At 54.1% G+C, this 15,254-nt stretch overlaps 1 protein-coding gene across 1 annotated transcript in view; it reads right to left on the bottom strand.

The window, feature by feature from the left end:
* tnfsf12 (TNF superfamily member 12) overlaps positions 1-15,254 on the bottom strand; it is a 79,757-nt gene that overhangs the window by 40,228 nt on the left and 24,275 nt on the right. Inside the window, exons 2-4 of the mRNA XM_038786901.1 lie at positions 11,279-11,417; positions 8,673-8,717; positions 5,030-5,071 (exon numbers count right to left, since the gene is read on the bottom strand). Of these exons, the coding sequence (XP_038642829.1) occupies positions 5,030-5,071; positions 8,673-8,717; positions 11,279-11,417 (226 nt within the window). The remainder of the gene's footprint in view (positions 1-5,029; positions 5,072-8,672; positions 8,718-11,278; positions 11,418-15,254) is intronic.

The raw sequence follows: 15,254 nt of genomic DNA, 5'->3' as shown, positions 1-15,254 counted from the left end.
CCGTTTGTGCGTGGGTTTCCTCCGGGTGCTCCGGTTTCCTCCCACAGTCCAAAGATGTGCGGGTTAGGTGGATTGGCCATGATAAATTGCCCGTAGTGTAAGGTTAATGGGGGGATTGTTGGGTTACGGGTATACGGGTTACGTGGGTTTGAGTAGGGTGATCATTGCTCGGCACAACATCGAGGGCCGAAGGGCCTGTTCTGTGCTGTACTGTTCTATGTTCTATGTTCTATGTGCAGGGTGGGTGGATTGGCCACACTAAATTGCCCCTTAATTGGAAAAAAAATAATTGGGTACTCTAAATTTAAGAAAAAAAAAAAGATGGATGCCATGCCATCCTCAAGATGCTCCTTCTCCATCACCTGCCCCACAGGACGGGGTGGGTGGTTAATGATACCCGCAGACTCCGTGATGCTTTGAGCCTCGGTAAGGGTTCTCTCGCCTCATTACGTCCATGATTGAAGACACCCGGCATTCAGGAGGGAATCTGAACTCGCACAGTGCCAGTGTGAGCGAGTTCCAAAGAAATAATGGCCGCACGGTGCCACAGTGGGTTAGCACTGCTGCCTCACATTGCCAGGGTCTCAGGTTCGATTCCCGGCTTGGGTCACTGTCTGTGCGGAGTCTGCACGTTCTCCCCCCCGTGTCTGCGTGGGTTTCCCTCCGGGGGCTCCGGTTTCCTCCCACGAGTCCCGAAAGACGTGCTGTTGGATGAATTGGACATTCTGAATTCTCCCTCCGTGTTACCCGAACAGGCGCCGGAATGTGGCAACTAGGGGCTTTTCACAGTAACTTCATCGCAGCGTTAATGTAAGCCGACTTGTGACAATAATAAACGGTGACTTTAGAACATAGAACATAGAACAGTACAGCACAGAACAGGCCCTTCGGCCCTCAATGTTGTGCCGAGCCATGATCACCCTACTCAAACCCACGTATCCACCCTATACCCGTAACCCAACAAACCCCCCCCCCCCCCCCAAACCTTACTTTTAAGGACACTACGGGCAATTTAGCATGGCCAATCCACCTAACCCGCACATCTTTGGACTGTGGGAGGAAACCGGAGCACCCGGAGGAAACCCACGCACACACGGGGAGGATGTGCAGACTCCGCACAGACAGTGACCCAAGCCGGGAATCGAACCTGGGACCCTGGAGCTGTGAAGCATTTATGCTAACCACCATGCTACCCTGCTGCCCCAAAAGTAAAGTACTTTTACTTTATTCATCGCTCAACCAAACATTGCTGCGTGTGGGATCTTGCTGTGCACCGTTCCGTCGCAATGGGGACCACACTTTGAAAAACATTTGCACCAAATAGTGCGGGTCAGGGGGCATCCTCTGTCCCGGGATGTGGGTGTGGTCGGGGAGGGGGGACAGCATCGGTGCCCCATTCCTAATTACCCCTGTACTCGCTCGGCCATTTCAGAGAGGGGCAGTTAACAGTCAACCCCACGGGCCGTGGGGTCTGGAGTCACATGTAGGCCAGACCGGGTAAGGGCGGCAGATTTCCCTCCCCTAAAGGACATTAGTCAACCGGACGGACCCGTACAACATTCGACAATGGTTTCACCCTCACCAAGATTAAGGCCGACTTTCAATTCCAGATTTACTAATTAACTGGAGTTAAATTCCACGAGGCGCGGTGGTGGGATTTGAACCCATGGCCCCCTGCCCCGTTAGCCTGGGCCCTGTGGCGTGACTGCCTCCCGTCAGGGGAGCTGGGCAGGGACATCAGCTTCACCTCAAACATCCTCCCTGCACCAGCTGGCGCAGCCGACGAGCATTTCCCCACATGCTTGCTTCTTATTTCGACAGACGTCACTGGCTGCAAAACGCTCTGGGCCGTCCTGGAGGTGGGGAAAGGGGCTGGGAGGAAAGCGAGTGCGTGTGCGCCTGTTTTGTTTCCTGCGTTTGTCGAGTGGCTGCAGTTGGCCGGTTCGGCCACCAGATGGCAGCTTTGTTTGAATCTATCCGGGCCCAGTGAGAGTGGGTTCCGGCTCCGCTTAAAATCTTATTGAGCGACTTCATCAGCCTTGAGCCGCCTTCTTGAGCCGCTGCAGTCCCTGTGGTGTAGGTACACCCACAGTGCTGTTAGGGAGGCAGTGCCAGGATTTTGACCCTGTGACAGTGAAGGAACGGCCGATATATTTCCAAGAGGGAAGTAGATCCTTGGAAAAGAGGCGACAGGTTTAGATAAAGGATCTGCATCGGCGCAGGCTGGGAGGGCCGAAGGGCCTGTTCCTGTGCTGTAATTTTCTTTGTTCTTTAAGTCAGGATGGTGAGTGACTCGGAGGGGAACCTCCAGGTGGTGGGGTTCCCAGGTATCTGCTGCTCTTGTCCTTCTGGATGGTAGAGGCCGTGGGTTTGGAAGGTGCTGCCTAAGGAGCCTTGGTGAGTTGCTGCGGGGCATCTTGTAGACGGTACACACGGCTGCCACTGTGCGTCGGTGGGGGAGGGAGTGAATGTTTGTGGAAGGGGAGCCAATCAAGCGGGGCTGCTTTGTCCTGGATGGTGTTGAGCTTCTTGAGTGTTGTTGGAGCTGCGCTCATCCAGGCAAGTGGAGAGTCTCACATCACACTCCTGACTTGTGCCTTGTAGATGGTGGACAGGCTTTGGGGGGGTCAGAAGGTGAGTTACTCTCCGCAGTATTTCCAACATCTGACCTGCTCTGGTAGCCAAAGAATCTGAAGGTTGTTCACTAATCTGGGAAGAGCATCCATCATCCTACCAGTGTGCAGGGTTCTGACTGAAGACAGCCAGCAATGTCCTGTTCCCACCACCACCACAGGTCCTGTTGGCTGATGTAGGCCGAACAGCCTGCACTCGGAGTACATCAGCTCCCACTCTCTCTCTCCCCCCCTCTCTCTCTCTGAACCCGTTAATGCTGAACCTGTGCATCAGGCACCCCAAGTGGTGCAGGTTTTATTCCTGGAGTTACGTTCCTCCTGGATTAACGGTTAAACAAGCTGGAGAATCATAAGAAGTAACAGCAGGAAAAAGCCCCTCGAGCCTGCGCCACCATTCAATAAGATGATGGCTGATTGGTCTGTGGGTCTCAACTCCACCATCCTGTCCGCTCCCTACTACCCTGTCGAGCAAAACTCTCTCGAACACGGCCTTGGATTTAACCATCATTTCGCACCTGATGGGTTAGCGATTAACCCCCCCCCCCCCCCAACTCTAGCTCTCTACCACCCCCTCCAGTTCACACACTGCAGGCAAAGACCTGCATTGCTCTAGCCCCTCGTACATCCTCAGGACGTCGCAAGGCTCGCCGCAGCCAGCAATCACCTTTTTGAAGTGTAGCCACGCCGGCGATATCGGAAACGCAGCATTCAATTAGCGCACAGCAAGATCCCACGATAACGCCCAGATCGTCTGCTTTTTGCTTTAAAAGTGATGAAGCTGGAGAGATAAAAATTGGCCAACACACTGGCGGAACCCACCCCCCCCCCCCCCCCCCCTCGCCTCCTCCCTGCTCTTTGAAATGGCAGGGTCTTCGGCACCCTCCGTTTGAGAGCTCTGATCGAGTGGCACTCCCTTAGTGCCAGAGTGGCTATGTGTTCAGATCTCTGCAGTGAGCTCAAACCCAGGATATCTGAGAGAGATAGAGAGAGATAGAGAGAGATAGAGAGATAGAGAGAGATAGAGATAGAGATAGAGAGAGATCGAGATAGAAAGATAGACAGAGATAGCGAGCGAGAGATAGAGAGCGAGAGATAGCGAGCGAGAGATAGAGAGCGAGAGATAGAGAGCGAGAGATAGAGAGCGAGAGATAGAGAGCGAGAGATAGAGAGCGACAGATAGATAGCGAGAGATAGAGAGCGACAGATAGAGAGCGACAGATAGAGAGCGACAGATAGATAGCGAGAGATAGAGAGCGAGAGATAGAGAGGATAGCGAGAGATAGAGAGAGATTGAGATAGAAATTCAGATAGAGTGTGAAATGGGTGTGGTGCTGATTCACTGATGCATCTTGAAATGAAATGAAAATCGCTTATTGTCACAAGTAGGCTTCACTGAAGTTACCGTGATAGTTACTGTGATACTGTGATGATTCTTGTATAGAATCATAAAATGTACAGTGCAGAAGGAGGCCATTCGGCCCATCAAGTCTTCACCGGCCCTTGGAAAGAGCACCCTACTTAAGCTCCACCGTAACCCAGTAACCCCACCTAACCTTTTTTGGACACTAAGGGGCAATTTATCACGGCCAATCCACCCTAACCCGCACATCTTTGGACTGTGGGAGGAGACCGGAGCACCCGGAGGAAACCCACGCACACACGGGGAGGATGTGCAGACTCCGCACAGACAGTGACCCAAGCCGGAATCGAACCTGGGACCCTGGAGCTGTGTAGCAACAGTGCGAACCACTGTGCTACCCTGCTGCCCACTATTATCTTTAGAGTCTCAGTCAAGGCGACAGAGAGGGTGACGGAGACAGAGAGGGTGACGGAGACAGAGAGGGTGACTGGACAGACAGAGTGACAGAGGAATTTAATGCCCCCCGCCCCTCCCCCAAGACCTCAGGGAGGGTGTTGAGGGGGGACGTCAGGCCTTGTCACTAGGTTATTAATCGAGGCCCTCAAGTGGACAAGTACTGCCGAGTGAAGGGTCTCACCCAACTGCCGGTCGTACTCAATCAATGGTGGGCTGGGATAGACCCACTCACGCTGCCAGGAATACCCTCTCTCTGGTTTGGCTACTAGATTCTTGGGGACGGCGGTGGGTAGGGTCAATCGCTCAAAGACAGTCAGTGCCTGAATGAGTGACCCCTGGCCTTATGGAAAGGGGTCAACCTAGGCTCCTAAATCCCGGACTAGGCCCGACTTGGCCAGGTAACAGGCACTAATTCCCCGTGACAGAAGTGATGACTCGTCAACTCTCCAATCTCTGGTCAAGACTCCCGGCCCCAACATTGAATTCTGCTCAAAGACTAACTCCCGTATTCCAATCATTCCAACCAGCAAGGCCCCACAGACAAAACTTTAATCAGACACCAACAGAAATATCGACCTACCATTTTCAACTATATACGTCCCACCTTCATTATTGGGTAACACTAGAAGAAAAATAAAAAGGAAATCAAATTTCAGAAGATATTTCCACCCCACCCCCCACTTCATCTGAACACTCCATCACTGAATGTCCCACACACACTGACTCTCACTGGGGTACGGGTCCCACACACACTGACTCTCACTGGGGTACAGTTCACACACACTGACTCTCACTGGGGTCCCACACACACTGACTCTCACTGGGGTACGGGTCCCACACACACTGACTCTCACTGGGGTACAGTTCACACACACTGACTCTCACTGGGGTACGGGTCCCACACACACTGACTCTCACTGGGGTCCCACACACACTGACTCTCACTGGGGTACGGGTCCCACACACACTGACTCTCACTGGGGTACGGGTCCCCCACACACTGACTCTCACTGGGGTCCCACACACACTGACTCTCACTGGGGTCCCACACACACTGATTCTCACTGGGGTACGGGTCCCCCACACACTGACTCTCACTGGGGTCCCACACACACTGACTCTCACTGGGGTCCCACACACACTGACTCTCACTGGGGTACGGGTCCCACACACACTGACTCTCACTGGGGTACGGGTCCCACACACACTGACTCTCACTGGGGTACAGGTCCCACACACACTGACTCACTGGGGTACGGGTCCCTCACACACTGACTCTCACTGGGGTACGGGTCCCACACACACTGACTCTCACTGGGGTACGGGTCCCACACACACTGACTCTCACTGGGGTCCCACACACACGGACTCTCACTGGGGTCCCACACACACTGACTCTCACTGGGGTACGGGTCCCACACACACTGACTCTCACTGGGGTACGGGTCCCACACACACTGACTCTCACTGGGGTCCCACACACACTGACTCTCACTGGGGTACGGGTCCCACACACACTGACTCTCACTGGGGTACGGGTGCCACACACACTGACTCTCACTGGGGTACGGGTCCCACACACACTGACTCTCACTGGGGTCCCACACACACTGACTCTCACTGGGGTACGGGTCCCACACACACTGACTCTCACTGGAGTACGGGTCCCACACACACTGACTCTCACTGGGGTATGGGTCCCACACACACTGACTCTCACTGGGGTACGGGTCCCACACACACTGACTCTCACTGGGGTACGGGTCTCACACACACTGACTCTCACTGGGGTACGGGTCCCACACACACTGACTCTCACTGGGGTACGGGTCCCACACACACTGACTCTCACTGGGGTACGGGTCCCACACACACTGACTCTCACTGGGGTCCCACACACACTGTCTCTCACTGGGGTACAGGTCCCACACACACTGACTCTCACTGGGGTACGGGTCCCACACACACTGACTCTCAGTGGGGTACGGGTCCCACACACACTGACTCTCACTGGGGTACGGGTCCCACACACACTGACTCTCACTGGGGTACGGGTCCCACACACACTGACTCTCACTGGGGTACGGGTCCCACACACACTGACTCTCACTGGGGTACGGGTCCCACACACACTGACTCTCACTGGGGTACGGGTCCCACACACACTGACTCTCACTGGGGTACGGGTCCCACACACACGGACTCTCACTGGGGTACGGCTCCCACACACACTGACTCTCACTGGGGTACGGGCCCACACACACTGACTCTCACTGGGGTACGGGTCCCACACACACTGACTCTCACTGGGGTACGGGTCCCACACACACTGACTCTCACTGAGGTACGGGTCCCACACACACTGACTCTCACTGGGGTACGGGTCCCACACACACTGACTCTCACTGGGGTACGGGTCCCACACACACTGACTCTCACTGGGGTCCCACACACACTGACTCTCACTGGTTGAGAAGGTGAGCAAATGCAATTGAGGGATATGGAGGGAGAGATTGAGGGATATGGAGGGAGGGATTGAGGGATATGGAGGGAGGGATTGAGGGATATGGAGGGAGGGATTGAGGGATATGGAGGGAGGGAGTGAGGGATATGGAGGGAGGGATTGAGGGATATGGATGGAGAGAGGGATTGAGGGATATGGAGGGAGGGATTGAAGGATATGGAGGGAGGGATTGAGGGATATGGAGGGAGGGATTGAGGGATATAGAGGGAGGGATTGAGGCATATGGAGGGAGGGAGGGATTGAGGGATATGGAGGGAGGGATTGAGGGATATGGAGGGAGGGATTGAGGGATATGGATGGAGAGAGGGATTGAGGGATATGGAGGGATTGAAGGATATGGAGGGAGGGATTGAGGGATATGGAGGGAGGGATTGAGGGATATAGAGGGAGGGATTGAGGCATATGGAGGGAGGGAGTGATTGAGGGATATGGAGGGAGGGATTGAGGGATATGGAGGGAGGGAGTGAGGGATATGGAGGGAGGGATTGAGGGATATGGAGGGAGGGATTGAGGGATATGGAGGGAGGGATTGAGGGATATGGAGGGAGGGATTGAGGGATATGGAGGGAGGGAGGGATTGAGGTATATGGAGGGAGGGATTGAGGGATGTGGAGAGAGGGAGGAATTGAGGGATATGGAGGGAGGGATTGAGGGATATGGAGGGAGGGATTGAGGGATATGGAGGGAGGGAGGGATTGAGGGATATGGAGGGAGGGATTGAGGGATATGGAGGGAGGGATTGAGGGATATGGAGGGAGGGAGTGATTGAGGGATATGGAGGGAGGGATTGAGCGATATGGAGGGAGGGATTGAGCGATATGGAGGGAGGGATTGAGAGATATGGAGGGAGGGATTGAGGGATATGGAGGGAGGGATTGAGGGATATGGAGGGAGGGATTGAGGGATATGGAGGGAGGGATTGAGGGATATGGAGGGAGGGATTGAGGGATATGGAGGGAGGGATTGAGGGATATGGAGGGAGGGATTGAGGGATATGGAGGGAGGGAGGGATTGAGGTATATGGAGGGAGGGATTGAGGGATGTGGAGGGAGGGAGGAATTGAGGGATATGGAGGGAGGGATTGAGGGATATGGAGGGAGGGATTGAGGGATATGGAGGGAGGGAGGGATTGAGGGATATGGAGGAAGGGAGGGATATGGAGGGAGGGATTGAGGGATATGGAGGGAGGGAGGGATTGAGGGATATGGAGGGAGGGATTGAGGGATATGGAGGGAGGGATTGAGGGATATGGAGGGAGGGATTGAGGGATATGGGGGGAGGGATTGAGGGATATGGAGGGAGGGAGTGATTGAGGGATATGGAGGGAGGGATTGAGGGATATGGAGGGAGGGAGGGATTGAGGGATATGGAGGGAGGGATTGAGGGATGTGGAGGGAGGGATTGAGGGATGTGGAGGGAGGGAGGAATTGAGGGATATGGAGGGAGGAATTGAGGGATATGGAGGGAGGGATTGAGGGATATGGAGGGAGGGATTGAGGGATATGGGGGGAGGGATTGAGGGATATGGGGCTTTTGTGATCAATGAAACCTGTCACTAAAATCCTATCCATTTCCATGGAGTTGTAACCTTATTTTATAGCAAACGCTCCGGAACAGAGAGGGGTGCGGGAGTGTTTTGGGAATCCCCTCTCCCCTCGCCCCCTCCCTCCCAGCCCACATTAAGACAGATCGGCCTTACCTTCGAAATGAGCTGCAAACGGTTGTTTGTTCTTTGCTGCAGAGGCTGTTGGGAGAAATGGAATCAGAACTGATTACCGACCGTGGCGAAGAGGGATAGATGGATCTCGGCAGGGGACCGGTCGGGAAGGTCAAGGTTTAAACTGGGCGACAAATTGGATTTTGAACTCTGAAGTTGTACCCCGCAGGCTGGATTGAAGTGAATGCCTCGGGAGCCAGGGGCCCTGTCAACTGAGCAGATGGATTGCTGGATCTCTGCCTGGATTCAATTTCAAACAGGGACCTGACAGAAACTCTGCTTGTAATCCCGCAAATTTCAAACGGGGCGAATTGAGCAAAAATGTTCGGGGAGCACTCAGGGGTCGGGAGAGAGCCAGTCTCGGGCCAGCGTTTCAAAATCAGAGTCAGATATCTCATGATCACAGAGTCACTAAACAACCTCGAGGGGCTGAATGGCCTCCTCCTGTTCCCCAATTTGCATTCCCGTAGCGCCAGACGACCCCCCCCCCCCACCGCGAGTAGTCCACGGCCAGTGGAGCGTGGCTTTCGTGCGGCGCAGTCACTGCGGTCGCCCAGGAGACGCAGCAGCCCCTCCCTTTATGCACAGCAGGATCCCACAATGTGACAAGGAGCCGGGGCTGTATCGGCCCAGGAGACTGGGGAGGACTCCGTGGACCCTCTCAAACGTGGAGTGGCAAAATTTGTGCGGATGACCGGGGGTGGTGGGTGGCGGGGAGGGGGGGGTTTATAAACAAAATGTTGAGAGGGTGGGAGGTGAAGAGTGTGGGAGGGGTCGTGTGAGGAGGATAAACACCAGTATGGACCAGTTGGGCCGAATGGCCTGTTTCTCTGCTGCTGTAATATACTCAGTGCCCCGGTTGGCCCGGGCAACCGTGGTCTTCCAGACATTTCGATCACGCGAACCCTCGTTGTTGAAGTTCCGGTTAATCCGCTCTTCAAAACACGTCTTCTCCTGCTCATCTTCCGCTGCCGATTACACCCCCCCCCCCGTCCCCTCAACTCAAAGGACACGTCCGGAGGACTCCATGCTGCATCACTGGACAATTGTCCCCTTCTTCCGGCCTCACCTCAGTGAAGTCTTCCTCCGTCCCCCCCTCGTCACCCATCCCACCTTCAGGGTGCTTCCCGAGGCCCGCCTTCCGTGGCTGTTAATTTCCTGATCCCAACGCTCCCGAGCTTCACATCCATCATCCGTCAGGTGACCAGGTTTCGCCGCGCGCACATTCCCGTTTCCCAACCCAACCTGACATTTCTCGGAACGTTGCCAAATTCTGTAAAAAATCTTGCTGAAGAGAGAAGGCATGTCGTCGAAGTTTTTCGCCTCGCACTCAACAGGACAAAGGCGGGCGTGCCAAATTTCAAACAATCACCGCAGGGAGAATAAAGGTTCTGATTGGCTGGCAGGTCGACTCTGATAGGCTTAGGCGTTGCCATGGAAAGGGCGTTGCCATGGAGAAAGCAATGAGGATCTGTCTGCTCCCAAACTCTCAGGTAACAAGGGCGCAAGGCTTGAGCACACCGACAAAGAGTCCTCCAACCCCGAAACGTTAGCTCCCTTCTCCCTCCACAGGGGATGTCAGACCTTCTGAGATTGTCCCGCATTTTCCGTTTCTGTTTCAGATTCCAGCTTCCGCAGTAATGTGATTTTATCTTTGAACATGTTCGTTTTGCTTGCACAGAACAGGTCGCCGTGTCACTTCGAGCAAGTATAAATGAGGCACGTTACGAGCCTGACAGATTATCTCGAACTGGGTTAGGAGTGTAGCTGCCAGAGCACACTCGGGATTGTTCAGCATAGTGTTGCCCGATCGTGGAACCACATCGAACAGCAGATTCGGGCCTTGAAAGCGGGGGCTGGTTGAGTACGATCTGCCCCCTCCCCCGCCTGTGACAAGCGACCGAAAGAACAAGCGGTTTGATTCAATCCACCAATCGTGGGGTTGGATCTCTTTCACATCGGATACCTCAATCGATTGAGTGTCTCTGTTGTACACACACACACACACACACACACACGCGCAAAAGCAAGGAGATTATGCTAAACAGTTGCAAAATCTGGGCGAGGAGCTGGCTGGGAGTATGGTGGCCACTTTGGGAAATATGTCAAGGCCCTGAGATAGGGTGCGGAGGAGATTTGCCCAGAATGGGACGAGGGATGAAGGGGCTTCAGTTACACGGGGCCAGATTGTGGGACTGTTCTCCTTCGAGCAGAGAAGGTTAAAAGGGGAGATCCGTTCAAAACATGAGGGATCATTGGCAAAGTCAACATTTGTTGCCCATCCCTAATTGCCTCTTGAGAACGTCAAATATTCAACCACATGGTTGAGGGGTCACATGTAGGCCAGACTGGGTAAGGATGACAGATTTGCCTCCCGGAAGGACATTAGATGGGGCTTTACCACAAACGATCGTTTCAGGGTCATCGTTACTGAGACTACTTTGAAATTCCAGATTTTATTAATTGTATTTCAACTCCTCCCTCAGCCGCCAGTGCTGGGATTTGAACCCTCGATCCCGGAGCTTAAACCTCGGCCTCCCGATTCCACAACGCCGCCATCTCCCCCTCCCTCCTGCCCAGTTTCTTACCTTTTCGCCGCTCTCTCCTTATCCGCGTCAACCTCTTGCTCTCCAGCAGCCCCTGCAGGAAACTCAACCTCACGCCAGGGCTCCCCGGGTCCCGTGGCAGGTCTGGTCGGATGCTCTCCAGCAACTTTGGCGTATCCCCCTGTCAGAGAGCAGAGCAGAGAGTGGGAACTGGGCAGGACGCAACGCCAACCAACGTGCCTCCATTTCTTCAGACCCTGCCAGCCCCACCTGGCTGGGTTGGCTATTGAAGTCCAATTGAACTCACGCACAACATACATCCGGAGGAGAGGGGGGGGGGGGCTTATATCCCACCCCATTGCCCACCGTCGTCACCCTTATCCAACTTTGTCACATGGAGACCATCTGCTTCCTATCTCGGCTCTTCCAAAAGAAGAGTAGCAGGAGGAGGCCATTCAGCCCTTCAAGTCTCTGCCGCCACCCAAGACGTTGACCTTTGACCTAATTTCCACTTTTCTTGCCCTATCAAATCAGTGCCCAAAACCCGAACCATCTCAGCCTTGAGTAAACTCCACGATGGAGTTCCCACAATCCTCTGGGGTTGAGAATTCCAACGGTTCAGAACCCTCTAATTGAAGACACATCTGCTCACCTCTGCCCAAAATGGCCGACCCTGACACTGTTGACCCTGTAATCTGAATTTCCCCTGCCACCTCCTCCAGGTCCCAGGCCTACCTCCAGGTCCCAGGCCTACCTCCAGGTCCCAGGCCCACCTCCAGGTCTCAGGCCTACCTCCAGGTCCCGGGCCCACCTCCAGGTCCCGGGCCCACCTCCAGGTCCCAGGACCACCTCCAGGTCCCAGGACCACCTCCAGGTCCCAGACCCACCTCCAGGTCCCAGGCCCACCTCCAGGTCCCAGGCCCACCTCCAGGTCCCAGGCCCACCTCCAGGTCCCAGGCCCACCTCCAGGTCCCAGGCCCACCTCCAGGTCCCAGGCCCACCTCCAGGTCTCAGGCCCACCTCCAGGTCCCAGGCCCACCTCCAGGTCCCAGGCCCACCTCCAGGTCCCAGGCCCACCTCCAGGTCCCAGGCCCACCTCCAGGTCCCAGGCCCACCTCCAGGTCCCAGGCCCACCTCCAGGTCCCAGGCCCACCTCCAGGTCCCAGGCCCACCTCCAGGTCCCAGGCCCACCTCCAGGTCTCAGGCCCACCTCCAGGTCCCGGGCCCACCTCCAGGTCCCAGGCCTACCTCCAGGTCCCAGGCCCAAAGGGGCCATTGGCATCCCTAGTCTCCCATTGGATTGGTAGTGCAGAGGTGCAGCAACGTGGCATATACCCCGTCCAGACACTAAGAGGCCTATTGATCTCAGTGTGATCACCTCTCAGTTCTCGACTCGCATGGGAGTGAAGGCATTCTACTCGATGTAACTTTCCGCAGGAGCAATATCTGATTTTAGGACAGGATCGGCAAGGAGTCATCACAGGATTGATGTGTTGCTGCTGACAGGCCCCTAACTGGAGCAGAAATATAAAATATAATTGCAATCATTGGTCCAAATCCGATCACTTTGGGTGGATCCCATTGCTTGAGGGGCTGGGAGGAGAGTTCAGTAAAGCTCCCTCTACACTGTCCCCATCAAACACTCCCAGGACAGGTACAGCACGGGGCTAGATACAGAGTAAAGCTCCCTCGACACTGTCCCCATCAAACACTCCCAGGGCAGGTACAGCACAGGGTTAGATACAGAGTAAAGCTCCCTCTACAGTGTCCCCATCAAACACTCCCAGGACAGGTACAGCACGGGGTTAGATACAGAGTAAAGCTCCCTCTACACTGTCCCCATCAAACACTCCCAGGACAGGTACAGCACGGGGTTAGATACAGAGTAAAGCTCCCTCTACACTGTCCCCATCAAACACTCCCAGGACAGGTACAGCACGGGGTTAGATACAGAGTAAAGCTCCCTCTACACTGTCCCCATCAAACACTCCCAGGACAGGTACAGCACAGGGTTAGATACAGAGTAAAGCTCCCTCTACACTGTCTCCATCAAACACTCCCAGGACAGGTACAGCACGGGGTTAGATACAGAGTAAAGCTCCCTCTACACTGTCCCCATCAAACACTCCCAGGACAGGTACAGCACGGGGTTAGATACAGAGTAAAGCTCCCTCTACACTGTCCCCATCAAACACTCCCAGGACAGGTACAGCACGAGGTTAGATACAGAGTAAAGCTCCCTCCACACTGAACCCATCAAACACTCCCAGGACAGGTACAGCACGGGGTTAGATACAGAGTAAAGCTCCCTCTACACTTCTCCATTGCAAATGTGTTCCACGTCTAAGCAGCAGGGAGGTGATGGGTGAGATTGTCACTGAGATAGTACCTCAGAGACCTCATGCCCCCGGGACACATGGTGAATTCCCATTGGAGCAGCTGGTGGAATTTAAACGCAATATATAAAATACGGAATTAAACAGCGAATCTCAGTAATGACGACCATGAAACTATCATCGATTGTTGTGAACACTTATCTGGTTCATGACTGTTATTTAGGAGAGGAATTCTGCCCTATGGTCTGCCTCGCCCTAGATAGCAATGTTTCTGACTCGTGTACAAGTCCTTCCATTTGTTCTTTTATTCTAATCTTCTTATTTTTGGTCCGTGGACCCATATTCGGAACATGCCTTTACGCAGAGGACACAAGCCGCAGTGACCTGCTTGTCAGGACAGGGTGTTCCTAGGTTTTGGAGAGGAGAGGACAGACTCGTCAGCGGCAAGTGAATCTTGGGAACCAGCTTTGAAGGAATTGGTTCGATTGGCTGGGCGGCAACCTGTGGGTTGGCCAGGGGCAGTATTCTGCCTGACAACAGTCAGCGATTGATTCCTGTGCAATGTTTTCTGAGAGTTCTGTTGGCAGAAGTGATTGGAGCTTGGAAGGTGAAGGAAGAGTCTCTCTCTCTCTCTGCTTTATCGTTCTAAAGCCAAGGGGGCGCCTGGCACATCCTAGTTGTAAACTCCAAATGATTCTGAATCGACAGAGAAAGCAGACAACCTTACCAGAGAAAAGCTATCTCAAGCCCAGAGTAAGAAGTACCGAATCAAAAGCTTGAACCCTAGAAAGACATTAACTAGAAGCCCATAGACCATAGAATTTACAGTGCAGAAGGAGGCCATCGAGTCTGCACCGGCTCTTGGAAAGAGCACCCTACCCAAGATCAACACCTCCACCCTATCCCCATAACCCAGTAACCCCACCCAACACTGAGGGCAATTTTGGACACTAAGGGGCAATTTAGCACGGCCAATCCACCCTAACCTGCACATCTTTGGACTGTGGGAGGAAACCGGAGCACCCGGAGGAAACCCACGCACACAGGGGGGAGGATGTGCAGACTCCGCACAGACAGTGACCCAAGCCGGGAATCGAACCTGGGACCCTGGAGCTGTGAAGCAATTGTGCTATCCACAATGCTACCGTGCTGACCATCCGAGTATATCCTTTATGCTTCTATTTTTATTCGCAATTTCTTTAACTCTCTATCCTCTGTGTTGTGTGTGTGTGTGTGTGTGTGTGTGTGGAGAGTAGGGGTAGTTTGAAAGGGAAAGGGGGGGGGGGGGTTGGAAAGGCGTGTTAGATCGCCAGTTCCATTTTCCCACCAATTCAATCATATTACTGTTAAATATTAAAAAGGATACTTGTGTTAAAATTATACACCTGGTGACTGTAATTTATTGGGCTCAGGCAAGGCTGATATATTTTAAATAGAATAGAATAGAACAGTACAGCACAGAACAGGCCCTCCGGCCCTTGATGTTGTGCCGAGCAATGATCACCCCACTCAAACCCACGTATCCACCCCATACCCGTAACCCAACAACCCCCCCCCCCTTAACCTTACTTTTTTTAGGACACTACGGGCAATTTAGCGCGGCCAATCCACCTAACCCGCACATCTTTGGACTGTGGGAGGAAACCGGAGCACCCGGAGGAAACCCACGCACACACACGGGG

The sequence above is a fragment of the Scyliorhinus canicula genome, chromosome 29 (genome assembly GCF_902713615.1).
Source record: "Scyliorhinus canicula chromosome 29, sScyCan1.1, whole genome shotgun sequence".
Taxonomy (NCBI): domain Eukaryota; kingdom Metazoa; phylum Chordata; class Chondrichthyes; order Carcharhiniformes; family Scyliorhinidae; genus Scyliorhinus; species Scyliorhinus canicula.
This window is presented reverse-complemented; position numbering and strand designations above follow the sequence as displayed.